Source organism: Eleutherodactylus coqui, chromosome 4, assembly GCF_035609145.1.
Source record: "Eleutherodactylus coqui strain aEleCoq1 chromosome 4, aEleCoq1.hap1, whole genome shotgun sequence".
NCBI lineage: Eukaryota > Metazoa > Chordata > Amphibia > Anura > Eleutherodactylidae > Eleutherodactylus > Eleutherodactylus coqui.
In genome coordinates, this window is record NC_089840.1 from 297,940,228 (window position 1) to 297,954,288 (window position 14,061).

The following is a 14,061-nucleotide window of genomic DNA, read 5'->3' on the forward strand; positions in this document are numbered from 1 at the left end:
AGGGGTCGGAGGAGGATGTCAGGAATCGTTCTGACCAACAGGCTGCACAGTCAGCTGAATACAACGCTGGAGCTCCAACTAACGTGTCCAAACGCACAACTCGCCGTTCCTCCGCACGGATGGTATAACAGCGGGCGACCAGTTCCAGCGCCATTGTGTCTAAGAGAAACAGAAAGACTCCAGCGGGCAAAAGATCGCAAAACTTGTATCACTGAGCAGCGGAGAAACATCCCCTGGTCAGATGGAGCCAGATTTATGTGCTGATGGGAGGGCAGAATTTGGTGCAAGCAGCATGAATCGCTGACCCCTTCCTGTCAGCCGGTCAGAACATGTCAGCACCGCCATCTAATCTGCAGCGACTACAAGAAGCTTCCTGTCCGCAGGGGCCGATATTCCTGCAGGATGATGTCATCATCCAGTGGGATCTACGACATGATGGACTGCTGAAGACGAAAGGAGTCCAACGCTGCGAAAATGGGGGTGATAAGGGGCCGTCCGTAACCAGCGATGTTATGAGTATTAATGTCGGATCTCGGACCGTTCCTCCAGGTTGTTCTCCTCGTCCGCCTCGTGTCGGTCAGCGGAGAATCTGGACTTCAGGGTCTGGTTTGGGGCCGTCAGCCACCAGCGAGGAGCCGCCGCGTCCTGCCCAGTGGGCTACTAAATGTCCCGTCTGAGAGTACGCTGATCGCGGTGGCGATACATTTACGTGTATTCACTGATGATGAAGGTGGATGGACGCTAAAGCCCGTAATCGCCGATAGAAGATTGACTGATTGATGTAGGACCTACAACATTGAAATAAAAAACTCCAAAGACGTTCCTTATCGCAGGACACGGTGCTGGTCGGAGCGCACAAGATGGCGGCGGGGGTGCGAATACAATCCTAAAGACTCAGGACTGAACGCGCAGCGTTTCTACCCTATTGGGTCTCATCAGCGGTCTGACATAAAGAGCTTCAAAACAGGAAATGACTCCGAAATGGGGGAGAACCTGGAGAGTAAAGACTGGAGGCTCCCAAAAGTATCACCAATAACCCCATATATATATATACCAGTATAGCACCCTCAGACAGCACATCCCACCTCACCGGGGGTCTGCAAGCCCAGACTGCTGGAGAGACGTATCCCTGCCTGTATAATGCTGCAGAGATGGGCAGGTAAGTACAGCAGCTATATAAGAATTGTCAGCTTCATACGGCCACTGCTGGTGTACTTACCTGCCCACCTCTGCAGCATTATACAAGCAGCGGTCCGGGCTTAGAGACCCCCGGTTAGGTGGGATGTGCTGTCTGAGCCTCCTGTAGGGCGCTGCACTGGGGTATATATAGGGGGTCACATATCTCTGCTCTCTTCTACACTTTATAAAGGGGCTTTGGCTTTTTGTTACAAGGCTGTTGGGTGATATTTTTGGGATCTTTCAGTCTTTATGCTCCAAGTCGTCCCGTATTTCGGAGCATCGCTCCCACGACCGCTGGTGGGGGTCATTATTAGTCTTTGAAGCTCTTTATCTGGCACCCCTGATGAATCCCAGTAGGTTAGAGACGTGTCGGGCTTCTCCATAAGAGTCTTTATCATGATTGGATTGCCGCCCAGCGCCTTCACTTGTGGCCGGGGGTCTTCTACGCTCTGACCAGCACCCTTTTCTCCCCGCAGTTTCGACCAGGCGATGAGGAACGTCTTTGTGTTTTTGTTTTCTCATAGTTCTATGTCCTAAGAGTACACCCGTAGCCGCTGCGCTCTCGTGCTTTGGTTGTGACCGCTTCCAATGAAGTTTTTGTCTTCTCCACCTTATTCTCAGTCCCATCCCCCGTTCCCGTACAGGAGGCCCAATTGTAATTGCAGTGTTTATGGCAAATATGAAGAAGGACCCGAGTGACTCAACACCCTGAGGGGTCACTGACTAACTCTCCAAAGTTGGGGAGCGCCACAGAACTTTTTTTTTCAGCGGAGTGCGACAAACGCAGCCATAGACTTGGTGGAGGACCTGAAAGAGAACAAGGTGTGTCTGTTGTAATGTTTGTATCACGGTTTGTATCTTCCAGGCTTGCAATGGCTGAACACGGACGGCGCCCTCTCGCTGCACAGGGATCTCCGTGGGAAGGTTGTGCTTTTGGATTTTTTCACATACTGTTGCATCAACTGTATGCACATCCTCCCCGACCTGCACGCTCTGGAGCAGCGGTACTCCGCAGGTACGGACGCATCGCGCAACATCAGAAGTGTCATCGCAGGAAAGCTAAATAGTGCGATATGCAGCCTGAGTGGATACAGCGCAGCGGGGATATTATGGATCCCAGTCATCATTCCTGCCCAGAAGCAATTCTCCGCACACGTAAAGGAAAAGTAAACAAGCGCCAATGGACGCGGTTGTCATTCGTCTCTTTTTACATTGGGCAGAGAATGTGGCCAGTGTAACAGGACCCTCAGCGTCTGTCTTCAGGTGTATAGAGGGGCCTGAATGACCGGATATGTCTGCAGCACACTAGGTGGAGCTAGCGGGCAGCGGGACAGTTGTGGGAGGAATTAAGGCCCATTTAGACAACGATTATCGCTAAAAGCCATATTTAGAGCGATAATCGTTGTCTAAATGTGCCCATCTTTCACTGTTTGGCCAAACGACTGCTTTTAGTTCTGCTTGAAAACCGTTGTTCCGGAGACAGCTGATAAGCAGGACCACACTGTGCTCTGCCTGAGGAGAGCTGATAACAGCTGATAACATTGTTACAGCTGTTCTCAGCACAGGCTGTGTCTGCTGTTCATGGTGCTGCATTCCCCACGGGGAGCCTGTGGCTGAACAATACAGCTAATTACAGAGCTCAGACCTCCTGCTGAGTCTGTAGCAACTCCCAGAAGCTCATCTGCACGCAAATGAAGCTGATGAGTACTAATAGCAATTAGAGATAATTAGTAATTTATGCGAAACGATCTCTGATCTTTCAGTCTTTTGAAAGATATCTGTGTCTGATCGTCGATTAGGAGGTAGAATATTTGCTTCGTGACTGAGGAAGCTGGGAGAAGGCCAACAGCGCCTGCACGGTTTTTGGCGACCCTGGTGGTTGTTGCCCAGCTTTGTACTTTGAGGCTCTTGTCGAACTAATGCCGTTTCTTCTTCCAGACGGACTCATCGTTATCGGGGTGCATTCAGCCAAGTTTCCTAACGAGCGGGTTCTGGATAATATAAGGAGCGCTGTTCTGAGATACAACATCAACCATCCGGTGGTGAATGACCCCGACGCCTCCTTGTGGCAGGAGCTGCAGGTGTCCTGCTGGCCGACCCTCGTCCTCCTCGGCCCTCAGGGAAACCTCCTGTTCTCTCTGGTCGGAGAAGGACACAAGGAAGACTTGTTCCTCTTCACTTCGGTAGCCTTGAAGTTCTACAAGGAGAGGCATGAAATAAAGGCGGCCAGGATCCCGCTGCGGCTGTACAAGGACTCGCTGCCTCCATCGCCGCTGCGGTTCCCTGGTAAAGTGGCCGTAGACCCGTTGGGCGAGAGGTTGGTTATCTCTGATACTGGACATCACCGAATCCTGGTTGTGTCCAAAGACGGGCGGATCCTTCACACTGTCGGAGGTGAGGATGTGATGTCTGTGCTTTCCGCGTACAATAGTCCATGTGCTGGCGTATACATAACAATGGCCTTCACTACCAAGGTTCCATCCTGGGAGGGAAAAATGGATCCTATGCAGTCCGGGGTCCAGCAGTCGGTTGGTGGTGAAGTCCTCACAGGCTGGGCTGGTCGGCTCATGTCCATAACTAAGCCGACCTTCTTCTGCGTCGGCGCGATGAGGGGCTGGACTAGTTATTGACGTGCGCCGGTCAGAAATGCTGCGTAAGACTCAGAAATGATGCAGAGAGTTCCCACCATTTCTGCTACTTATGAAACCCCGCAGCGTCCTGCAGACGAGCGCGGCGTGATTGCGCTCTGAATGGAGCCAAACCACATCTTCTTGCAGCGGTTCTGTGCAGGCAGGTATCTTCTTTTTGAGCTGCCGGGCCCGGGAGACACCCACGCCAGTTTCGGCTCAGCAACCTGGGTAGTCATTAACACTGCAAATGCACAATTGGTTGCGCACCCCTATAGACTCCTATTGAGTCTCGGGTGCGCAAATGCACACCAAAATAGAGCGTGTTGCGTATTTTTTTCACTTGTGGGTGCAGAAACCTCCATGTGAGGAGTGCATGCTGTTTTCGCGGGTTGATTTTTTTTTCTGTGTGTAAAACCGTCCGCCTGCAGGAGGCCTAAGGCCTCCCTCACACAGGGCGTTTGCAGAAACGCAGCGCCGGCAAGCTCTGATTGGCTGAGACAGTCAATGAAGGGCTGTGATTGGGCATCGAGCCAGCGCCAACAACCAATCACAGCACTCTATTGCTGGAGGCGGGGTTCTCAAACCTGGCCTACGGCAATAGACTTGTGAGTGCAGGAGAAGCCCGGATCAGCGGCAGAGACCAGCGGCCACGACCCGAACTGCAGCGGCTAGGTGAGTATTACTTTCTTTTTTTCTATACCTAGCTAGCTGGGACTGATTTTCGGGGTAGGGCTTCTATTACAAGCCCTCACCCCGAAAATCGGCGAGCAGTTAACGCTGCCAAAAACACGACACCAAGTGTTGCCGCGTTTTCAGCAGTGCTAAAACCGCTGCCCATTCATTTCAATGGGCGACGCAGGGCTGAAAACGCCCAAAATAGAACTTGCATCGCTGTCAAAGCGCAGCGTGGGAAGGGACTGCGTTTTCAGCCCTGTGTGAGCAGCCCTATTGAAATGAATGGGAGTGTTGTACAGCGTTTAGCGCTGGGTGAAAAGGCAGCGTTAAATGCTGTACAAAACGCCTGGTGTGAGGGAGGCCTCAGGGACTTGTCAGTGTTCTTTTTGCGCACATGCGGTCACATTTACTGGCGTAAACCGCTTAGTAAAATATTTACGGCCCGTTGGATTGATTATAGATTCCGTCAGAACCTGGCGTGGATTCTAGCGGCGATCTTTGCCGGCTTGCGGCTCCCCAGATTATAGACTTGGTGCCTGAGCGGTCGGAGGATGCGCCAAATGTTGGTTTGAGCCCCCTCAGGCGTTCTTGCACTTCGCTGAGGTATAATACGTCCATCTAAACATCTACATCAGTCTGAGCGTTTGTTCTCGCAGGCGTAAGCGGACTTTGGTCCATGAATTTGCAGCGCCAAAAGTCCATTAATTTCATGCGCAGACATGTAGTTTTATGTTTCCTGCATATTCTTGCAGTCCCGCTCGCTTCGGTGCGTAATACACGACAATATAGCATGTGCTGCATATTTACACCCCTGCAAATCGGCTCTGTAAATCTGCCCCGTGGTGTTTTAATGCTGCCGACATTCTTATTTGTTGCCTTACCAAATAACTGTGGCACTTTATTTTGGCTGTTGGTTCGTTTCCCTTCCAATGAGCACATTGACACTAATATAAAGTATTCCGCAGCGTCACTTGGCCGTATGTCGTGAACATCGCATTTTACTGTACTTTTTGGCGCTTGCAGGACCGTTCCACATGGGGGCGCGGGACACCCAGGCTGTGATTTAAAAGGCGTGTTCTTTTTCCTGTGCAACTACGCGGGTATCTGGTGCGCCCCCTATGGGACTCCATGGGGCCTTTGATGTGCACTTAAATAGAGCGAGCTGCGTCTTTTGGGGAGGTTTTTGTGAGAATGAGGCCATTGCAATGAATGTGTTCTGTTCTCTACGTCTCATCCTTGGAGCGCGCTCTGTATTCCGTAGTACGTATTGGTGGTATAAAGAGATGTTTGTGGAGAGGAGCGGCGCCTCTGATGATCTCTAAGGCTGCGCCGCTTCTTAATGGACTGACAGATTTGTGCCGTTTTCTTGCTTTAGTTTTATGAAATCTCTCTAAGTTGTAGCCTCGCCTCGGAACGCCCTTCACAAGTGGCAAGCGCTGAGAAAGCGTTGCACAAAGAAAAGGCACGCGCCATTGGTCACTTTTTTTGCATAAAATGTTTTGACCGCATCGTGAAGTAACTTTCCGCTCGGCTCCGTGGGCAGTCTGACCGTTCATATCATCGCAGTGTCCTTGTCAGGAAGTGGCGCATCCGGTTTAAGAAGTGCGTTATCAGTACTCTCTGCCAGTCAGTATTGTCTGCAGCATCCGATGGGTTAACCACCGTTGTCAGATGCTAGCTGCTCCGCATTTACGTTGTGATAGCGCCTCCTCTTGCGAGAAGGCGTTAGCGGGAGCGATCACCTGTTAGCTCCCTGGTGTCCTGGCTCTTACGTTCTGTGCAAACTGGAGCAATGTGTTCCGGACGGCGCCACAATATCCTGTGACTGCAGGACATGCGGGCAGTGATGTATAGAGTTCTCCTTTAGTATGACTGTTGTGTCCTTCGCAGGCGGTGGCAGCGGCTGGAAGGACGGAGGCTTCTCCGAATGCTTATTTAATTCACCTCAAGGAGTGGCTATACAAGAGAAAACCATCTATGTGGCGGATACTGAGAACCATCTCATCAGGAAGGTATGTAGTCCTCCGCGCTACACTACATCACACTGACTGCGCCGTTAGCACCGACTCAGCCCAGCGCGATGTTTGTTGTAATGGGGAGAGGGGGATAAGCCGCTACCAGGCCCCTTCTTCTTGGCCGCTCCCACTCTGTCTTGGACCCCCGTTGTTCTTGACCGCTCCCACTCTGTCTTGGACCCCCGTTGGTGGTGGCCGCTCCCTCTCTGTCTTCGACCCCCGTTGGTGGTGGCCGCTCCCTCTCTGTCTTGGACCCCCGTTGGTGGTGGCCGCTCCCTCTCTGTCTTGGACCCCGGTTGTTGGTGGCCGCTCCCTCTCTGTCTTGGACCCCCGTTGGTGGTGGCCGCTCCCTCTCTGTCTTGGACCCCCGTTGGTGGTGGCCGCTCCCTCTCTGTCTTGGACCCCCGTTGGTGGTGGCCGCTCCCTCTCTGTCTTGGACCCCCGTTGGTGGTGGCCGCTCCCTCTCTGTCTTGGGCCCCCGTTGGTGGTGGCCGCCCCCTCTCTGTCTTGGACCCCCGTTGGTGGTGGCCGCCCCCTCTCTGTCTTGGACCCCCGATGTTGGTGGCCGCCCCCTCTCTGTCTTGGACCCCCGATGTTGGTGGCCGCTCCCTCTCTGTCTTGGACCCCCGATGTTGGTGGCCGCTCCCTCTCTGTCTTGGACCCCCGATGTTGGTGGCCGCTCCCTCTCTGTCTTGGACCCCCATTGGTGGTGGCCGCTCCCTCTCTGTCTTGGACCCCCGTTGGTGGTGGCCGCTCCCTCTCTGTCTTGGACCCCCGTTGTTGGTGGCCACTCCCCTTTTCCAGACCCCCATGACCTCCTTACAGACCCCCTTTCTGATATATTGAGGGTAACATTTATCACAGTTTCTGATCAGTCCGTTTGTTGTTGTTTTAGATCGATCTGGACTCGTTAGCGGTGACCACGGTGGCCGGGACAGGCAGTCAAGGTGTTGACAAGGAGGGTGGGGCTCAAGGAGAGCTGCAGCCAATCAGCTCACCCTGGGATGTTGTATTTGGCGCTCCAGGTACGTGTTTGTTTTGTCTTCTATAATTATCTAATACGTCTTAAGGGGATTTTCTCTTACGCCCATGAAAGCACCAATGAGAGATCGCCTCCCATCCAGACAGGAAACGGGAACCTCGCAGATCTCTATAAAGGCGGGCGCACCCTTCACCTCCTCAGTTCCTGTGTCCTGTACATAGGACGGGCTGGAGGAGGTGGCTGCCTCAGCTTACAAGGATCTCTAGAGGTGGCGGGCTGCAGAGCGTCGCTCCCAAAAAGAGAAGTTACCTGTGCGGTGCAAGTCTCCAAGGGAGCCTCTGGGTATTCCTGGAATCGCCCACTCGTCTCCTGCAGCGGGTGCTGGAGGGATACTTCTACCGTCGTGGGGGAACCCTGCAGTGGTGGTGGGGTGCTCCCTGGGTTGTCGCCCCTGGCCCGGTGGGTTCAGGTGTGTAGGGCTCTGGACGGCGCCTCATATTATCACTGATTGGAGCTGGGGGAAGAGATGGCGCTTTCTGAGAGGATCTGCAGCGAGTAGAAGGGACTGAGTTCTGCCTTAACCCTTCATGAATGAAAAATGTTAGGCGATGGCTATATGTGCGCTCAATAACCAGGCCGAGGATCTGTGGGGTCTTTGGCCTCTGGATCTGGCTATGGCTTTTACAGCTTTACCCATAGCCTTTATGACCGCCTGTAGTCTTGTGGCGCTGCCTATAGCCTCCATGGCGCTGCCTATAGCCTCCGTGGCGCTGCCTATAGCCTCCGTGGCGCTGCCTATAGCCTCCGTGGCGCTGCCTATAGCCTCCGTGGCGCTGCCTATAGCCTACTTTTGTCTCAAAAAACTCCAAAGATTCCCCTGGCAGGCGATATATTAGTGAAGTGGGAGAATGAACGGAACTCCTACCCTCCACACGGGGCGTCGCTCTACTGAGAAGGGTAGTTATTTCCCCAGTAGCGGGGTTTGTGTTTTTGCGGTATGGACACGGTCGAGTACTTCTCCCGTGTTGTCTGGGTCTCGTCGTGATGGGATAAAGCCGACTTGATCTCTCTACGATTGGCTCGGATGCTTGTCAGGAGTTGGTCGTCTCGGTTTAGTAACGAGTTTCTAGAGAGGTATGACCCTTGTTTGGTTTGGGAATGACCGTTATGTGGGCGTTCATAAACCCCTTGGGTGCAGCTTTTCCGCATAGTTATATACATGGGAGGGAGGGGTCACCCGATGTTTAGCGCAGTCCTCCATAATGAGGTATGCTAAACTCTGCTGTCGGCCGCAGGGAGTGATGGAGGCCTAACGTTCTCCTCCACGTCGTCTTCCGTGATGAGATGGATAAATGTAGGTTTTGCTATGTAGAAAGTTTTGTAAGGGCGATGGTCTTCAGGAATTCTTGGGGAGCGGAAGGGTTCTTGAGGCTTACACTTATATAAAGTGCTATAAAAATCGAGAAATGTTTGGGCGATATTACGGGGGTTGGAGGTGCGAGAACAGTTCCCTTCTCCTATAGAAGACCCGGTCTGCTCCCCGTTGTCTTGTAGCGAAGAGTCCACCAGGGTTATTGGCTGGTTTAGAATAGATTGGGACAGCGGGGGGCTCTCACCGCCGGGGGTGTAGAAGGGGCTGAGGTGTAGTTTAGGCTCTGCTGATGGCCGAATACCCTGTGTGGCCTTCATGGCCTAAATATCTTTTATGACCTTGCCGGTAGCTTTTCTGCTATAGGCAAAGCCCCAAAGCCATTTGTGATTTTTCTCCCTGTGGCCTAGCGGCCTTTGTGGGTTTGGCATCTCAACCTTATGGTTTACCTATGGTCTATAGCCTTTGGGCTTTGCCTATACCTTTTTGTGTTGTGTTTCGGGCCTCCATGACGGACCTAGGTACTAATAGCGACTGTGCTTGGCCTTGTGGCCTCACCTATGTACCTTGGCCTGTAGGCTTGCGGCTGCTGACCTTAGCCTATGGCTCTATGATCTGTCTTTGTCTTACAGCCTTTAGGCTCGGCCTATGACCCGGTTACTCATATTCTCGGTGTTGGGCGGCTGCCGGTGACCTGTGATCTTCAGTGGAAAGACAATAGATGAAGCCTCTTTCTTCCCCACACGTCTTCAGTAAGGGATCTGGTAGAGAATATCTTGGGAGACCTGAGGTGAGACTGTCCGATGACTGATGAGAACAAGATAACAGTCTCACTTCAGGTCTCCCAAGATATTCTCTACCAGATCCCTAAGGCCCCCTGTCCACGGGCCTGGCGGTATCCCAGGGCTGTTCGCCGCCGCGGGAGCCGTCGCCCGAGAGCAGGAGCTGATACACGGTTCTGCGCAGGTCAGCCTATCTGACAGGCTGACTGCGGAGAATCGGGGCCTCTCGCTGCATGCTGCGAATTGCCGACTGCGAACGGAGAATCACAATGATTCTCTGCTCGTGGACGGGGCCGGCGCTATGGAAAGCTTCAGCCTGCGTGATTCGCCGGCGATTTACAGCTGGCGAATTCACGGTCGTGGACAGGAGGCCTTACTGAAGACGTGCAGGGAGGAAAGAGGCTTCATCTATTGTCTTTCCACTGAAGGTCACCTGTCTACCTCCGATGGGGGATTTTATGAGTCTTTCTGAGGGCTCAGTCACACGGGCGTTTGTACGCGCGTCTTACAGCTGCGTTTGCGATCCGCGTCTATATAGACCCAATGCTTTGCAGTGGGAGTGGTCACATGTGTGACTTTTTTATGCGCACAAACGCATGCGGCGAAAATTATAGGCCACAACGATTCGCAGAATGCAAACTGTAACTTCGTTCTGTTCAAATTGTTGTGTTCTGTGTATAAAAGCAATGGGCTGCCGGCCAGCGCTGTAGTCATTTTCGGGGAAGGGCTTAAAATATAAGCGCTTCCCTGAAAAGCATCCTAAAAAAGTGAAAAAGAATGTGCTGCTCCTCTGTGACAGCTGTTGCAGAGGATAGCGGGCAGCGCTCTTTTTGAGCGTCAAAACGCCCGTGTGACCGAGCCCTTTTATGCGGATGACCGCTACTAGCAAGGTTTTTTCCGCCGGCTTCGATCAAGCTTGCTAAAAATCGGCAATGAACGAATCGTGTACAAAAAATGCACCATGGCCGCGCGCTTAGATGGTTATCGCTCAAAAGATGGCAAAGGGCAGCGGCGCTCTGAGGGCTTTGGTTTTAGTGGGAAGAGTTGTAGTTTTTATTGGCTTTTTATTGGATTTTTTTAGAGGAGGCGAACAAAAGAAAAATGGCAATTCTGGCGTTAATCTTTTAAACTTTTTTTACCCACTATGCGAAATAAATACCAATGTTTTCTTGTTTAGGTGGTTATTGCAATATTTATTTTCTCGTCCGTTGCATTGGGGGAGACACTTGTTGTCCTAGAGCTATAGCTGCTGCCACGAGGAGGTGGGCACTAAGCAAAAAGTGTTAGCTCCTCCTACCAGCTATACCCTCCTGTGGGCACCAAGCTGATCAGTCTTAGTGAACCTGCATGCAGTTAGCTTGTCTCATGGTAGCAAGGTCCCCGGCCCCTCAACCGTATGCGTTACACTAGTGTAAACATAGTTTTGTCAGATGGCAGACCTAACTTCCGGTTCCCAGCCGCCTGTAGTGGCCTCATCTGACCAGGCCTCTGGAAACCGAGAGCCGGGGAGACGTGATAGTGCGACGCCTTAGGAGGAGGTGAGGGGGAGCGCTGCGTAATATGAAATCTGCTGTGGATATGCGACTGATTTACAGTCAAAATCCGCACCTTTGGAATTTGCCATGGAAATTTTGGGTGTGGGCATTCCGCAGCATTTCTGCCATGTGTAAACGTACCCCAAATCAGCTAGAGGTAAGCTGCCACGTGCAGAGTGGCCACAGTAATAAGTGACCCCCACAATGGCCCCAGTAGTAACAGTGACCCCCCCCCCCCCCCCCCACAGTGGCCTCAGTAATAAGTGTCCCCCCACAGTGGCCCCAGTAGTGATAGTGGTCCCTCCCCGGTGGCCCCAGTGGTGATGGTGGTCCCTCCCCGGTGGCCCCAGTGGTGATGGTGGTCCCTCCCCGGTGGCCCCAGTGGTGATGGTGGTCCCTCCCCGGTGGCCCCAGTGGTGATGGTGGTCCCTCCCCGGTGGCCCCAGTGGTGATGGTGGTCCCTCCCCGGTGGCCCCAGTGGTGATGGTGGTCCCTCCCCGGTGGCCCCAGTGGTGATGGTGGTCCCTCCCCGGTGGCCCCAGTGGTGATGGTGGTCCCTCCCCGGTGGCCCCAGTGGTGATGGTGGTCCCTCCCCGGTGGCCCCAGTGGTGATGGTGGTCCCTCCCCGGTGGCCCCAGTGGTGATGGTGGTCCCTCCCCGGTGGCCCCAGTGGTGATGGTGGTCCCTCCCCGGTGGCCCCAGTGGTGATGGTGGTCCCTCCCCGGTGGCCCCAGTGGTGATGGTGGTCCCTCCCCGGTGGCCCCAGTGGTGATGGTGGTCCCTCCCCGGTGGCCCCAGTGGTGATGGTGGTCCCTCCCCGGTGGCCCCAGTGGTGATGGTGGTCCCTCCCCGGTGGCCCCAGTGGTGATGGTGGTCCCTCCCCGGTGGCCCCAGTGGTGATAGTGTCCCCAAAGGCTGTGGGTTCGGCACTTTGGCCTGGGTTAGTAAGGCCACTACTGAGTGGGCTAAGTAACTGCATCAGGGCATTCTTTCTGGCTCTTCTTTGCCCGGCAGATCAGCCAGATGGGGAGGTTTGTGTGTGAAGCCTCTTCTTAGATATGGCCAGACTCTTGGCTCGTGCCTCCGCTGCTTCGGTAACCTTGCGCCGCACACTATGGCGTAAATCTTGGGCTGCAGATGCCGCCTCTAAGCAGTCATTAACTCTTTGTCGGTTTATGTGTTTTTGGCGCCATACTCTGAGCTTATTTCTGAGGCCGCTGGGAGGAGGAGTGTGCACCTTACTTAGCATGAAGCCAGCTGTTCAAGATCTGTACAGAAGGAACGGCCTCCCTTCAGTTCCTTTCGTCGCTCCAGCCCAGATCCTCACATAGCAAAACATCCTTGCAAGATCAAAATTGCAAGCCCTCTTTTGAACCGCGATCTTCTTGGTGCTCCGGGCCCCAGTCCTCCAAGTCCACTTCCACGAAATCTGCTCGCTTATTTCTCCGACAGCTGGGATCGGGAGGCCGTCTCTGCAGGCTGCGCTATAGAATTTTCAGCTCATTCCCCAGATCGCCCCTTCACTTTCAGAATCGGAGCGCTTCAAGGGCTTTTAATCCAACCTGCTCCTGGTGCCCAAAAGGGATGGCACTGTCCGACCCCCTCTAGACCTGAAGAATTTAAACCACTTTGTCAAGGTCCATCGCTTCTGCATGGAGTCGATGCGGTCAGTCGTAGCGTCCAAGGAACAGGGGGAGTTCCAGCTTTCCATAGACATTAAGGATGCTTATCTTCATGTCCCCGTATGTCAATTCCTCTGCTTGGCCATCCACCCAGCTGACGGCTCTCCCATTTGGGTTGGCCACGGTCCTCCATAGGTTTTCACAGAGGTCTTGGCATCTATGACAGCTCTCCTCCACTCCAAGGGGATAGTGGCCATTCCCGACCTCAACGACATTCGGGTGAAGTTCTGTCGGACAATCTGTCCTCTCTCCGTGTCACCCTGGACACTTTGTCCCAATTATGGTGGATTATCATCCACCCCAAGGTCTGCCTCTCACCATCTCAACGTCTGATCTGTTTGGGTCCTACATGTGACTCCACCCGGGCCCGAGTTCTGCTCCTGCCGCAAAAAGTGTATTTCCTTCACTTGAAGGCGCATTGACTGCAGACCCGGTCACCGGTGATCATTCGTCACTGCATGAGCGTCCCGGGACTGAGGGTCTCATCCTTGTAGGTCGTCCCATTTGGGCAGTGTCACACCTCTCCAGTGGGCAGGTGTCTCCCAGTGGGACATGTCAGCAAACCTTCCCGATCATCAGATCCACACCCTTAACAGCTTCAATGCATTCTTCTCTAGTGACTGGACCCCCACAGATTATTTGGGGCCGCTCCTTTCCGATGCTGCACTGGCAGGTCCTCACAGCGGACACCAGTCTACGTTACTGGGGGGGGTAACGCTGCAGAAACTAACAGCGCAGCATAGCAGCACAGGAGTCCATCCCTCCGATAAACTGCTTAGCACTTCAGGCCATTCTTCAGCACTTCGCTCCCCAGGTAACAGCCATCGCATAGGTAAATCACCAGGGTGGGCCCCGCACGGTCATGGCAGAAGCAGTGAAGGTCCTGCGTGGTGGAGATCACTTTCCGGTGCTCTCGTTTGGTTCACGTATCATGTCCACAACCGTATTTGCTGCGTAATAGGCAATGAATGGAGACAATGGATTTTCATTGATCCGTGCCCGGATATGCGTGTCGATACACCAGAAATGGATGGCAGCATGCTGTACTTGGCAGGATGAGCCCCGTACATCAGTATAGGCTGCGTATGAAACATTGTCCGTACGCAATACGTTACATATGGGCGGGAATTCCTACACAACCCTGCTATCAAACAGCGGGAATTAGGAGTCGTGCTGCGCCTGTCCGTGTGCGAGGGATACGTGGCATGGACC

At 53.4% G+C, this 14,061-nt stretch overlaps 1 protein-coding gene across 1 annotated transcript in view; it reads left to right on the forward strand.

The window, feature by feature from the left end:
- NHLRC2 (NHL repeat containing 2) overlaps positions 1–14,061 on the forward strand; it is a 38,238-nt gene that overhangs the window by 794 nt on the left and 23,383 nt on the right. The window contains exons 2-5 of the mRNA XM_066601476.1: positions 2,045–2,194; positions 3,118–3,573; positions 6,375–6,496; positions 7,395–7,524. Of these exons, the coding sequence (XP_066457573.1) occupies positions 2,045–2,194; positions 3,118–3,573; positions 6,375–6,496; positions 7,395–7,524 (858 nt within the window). The remainder of the gene's footprint in view (positions 1–2,044; positions 2,195–3,117; positions 3,574–6,374; positions 6,497–7,394; positions 7,525–14,061) is intronic.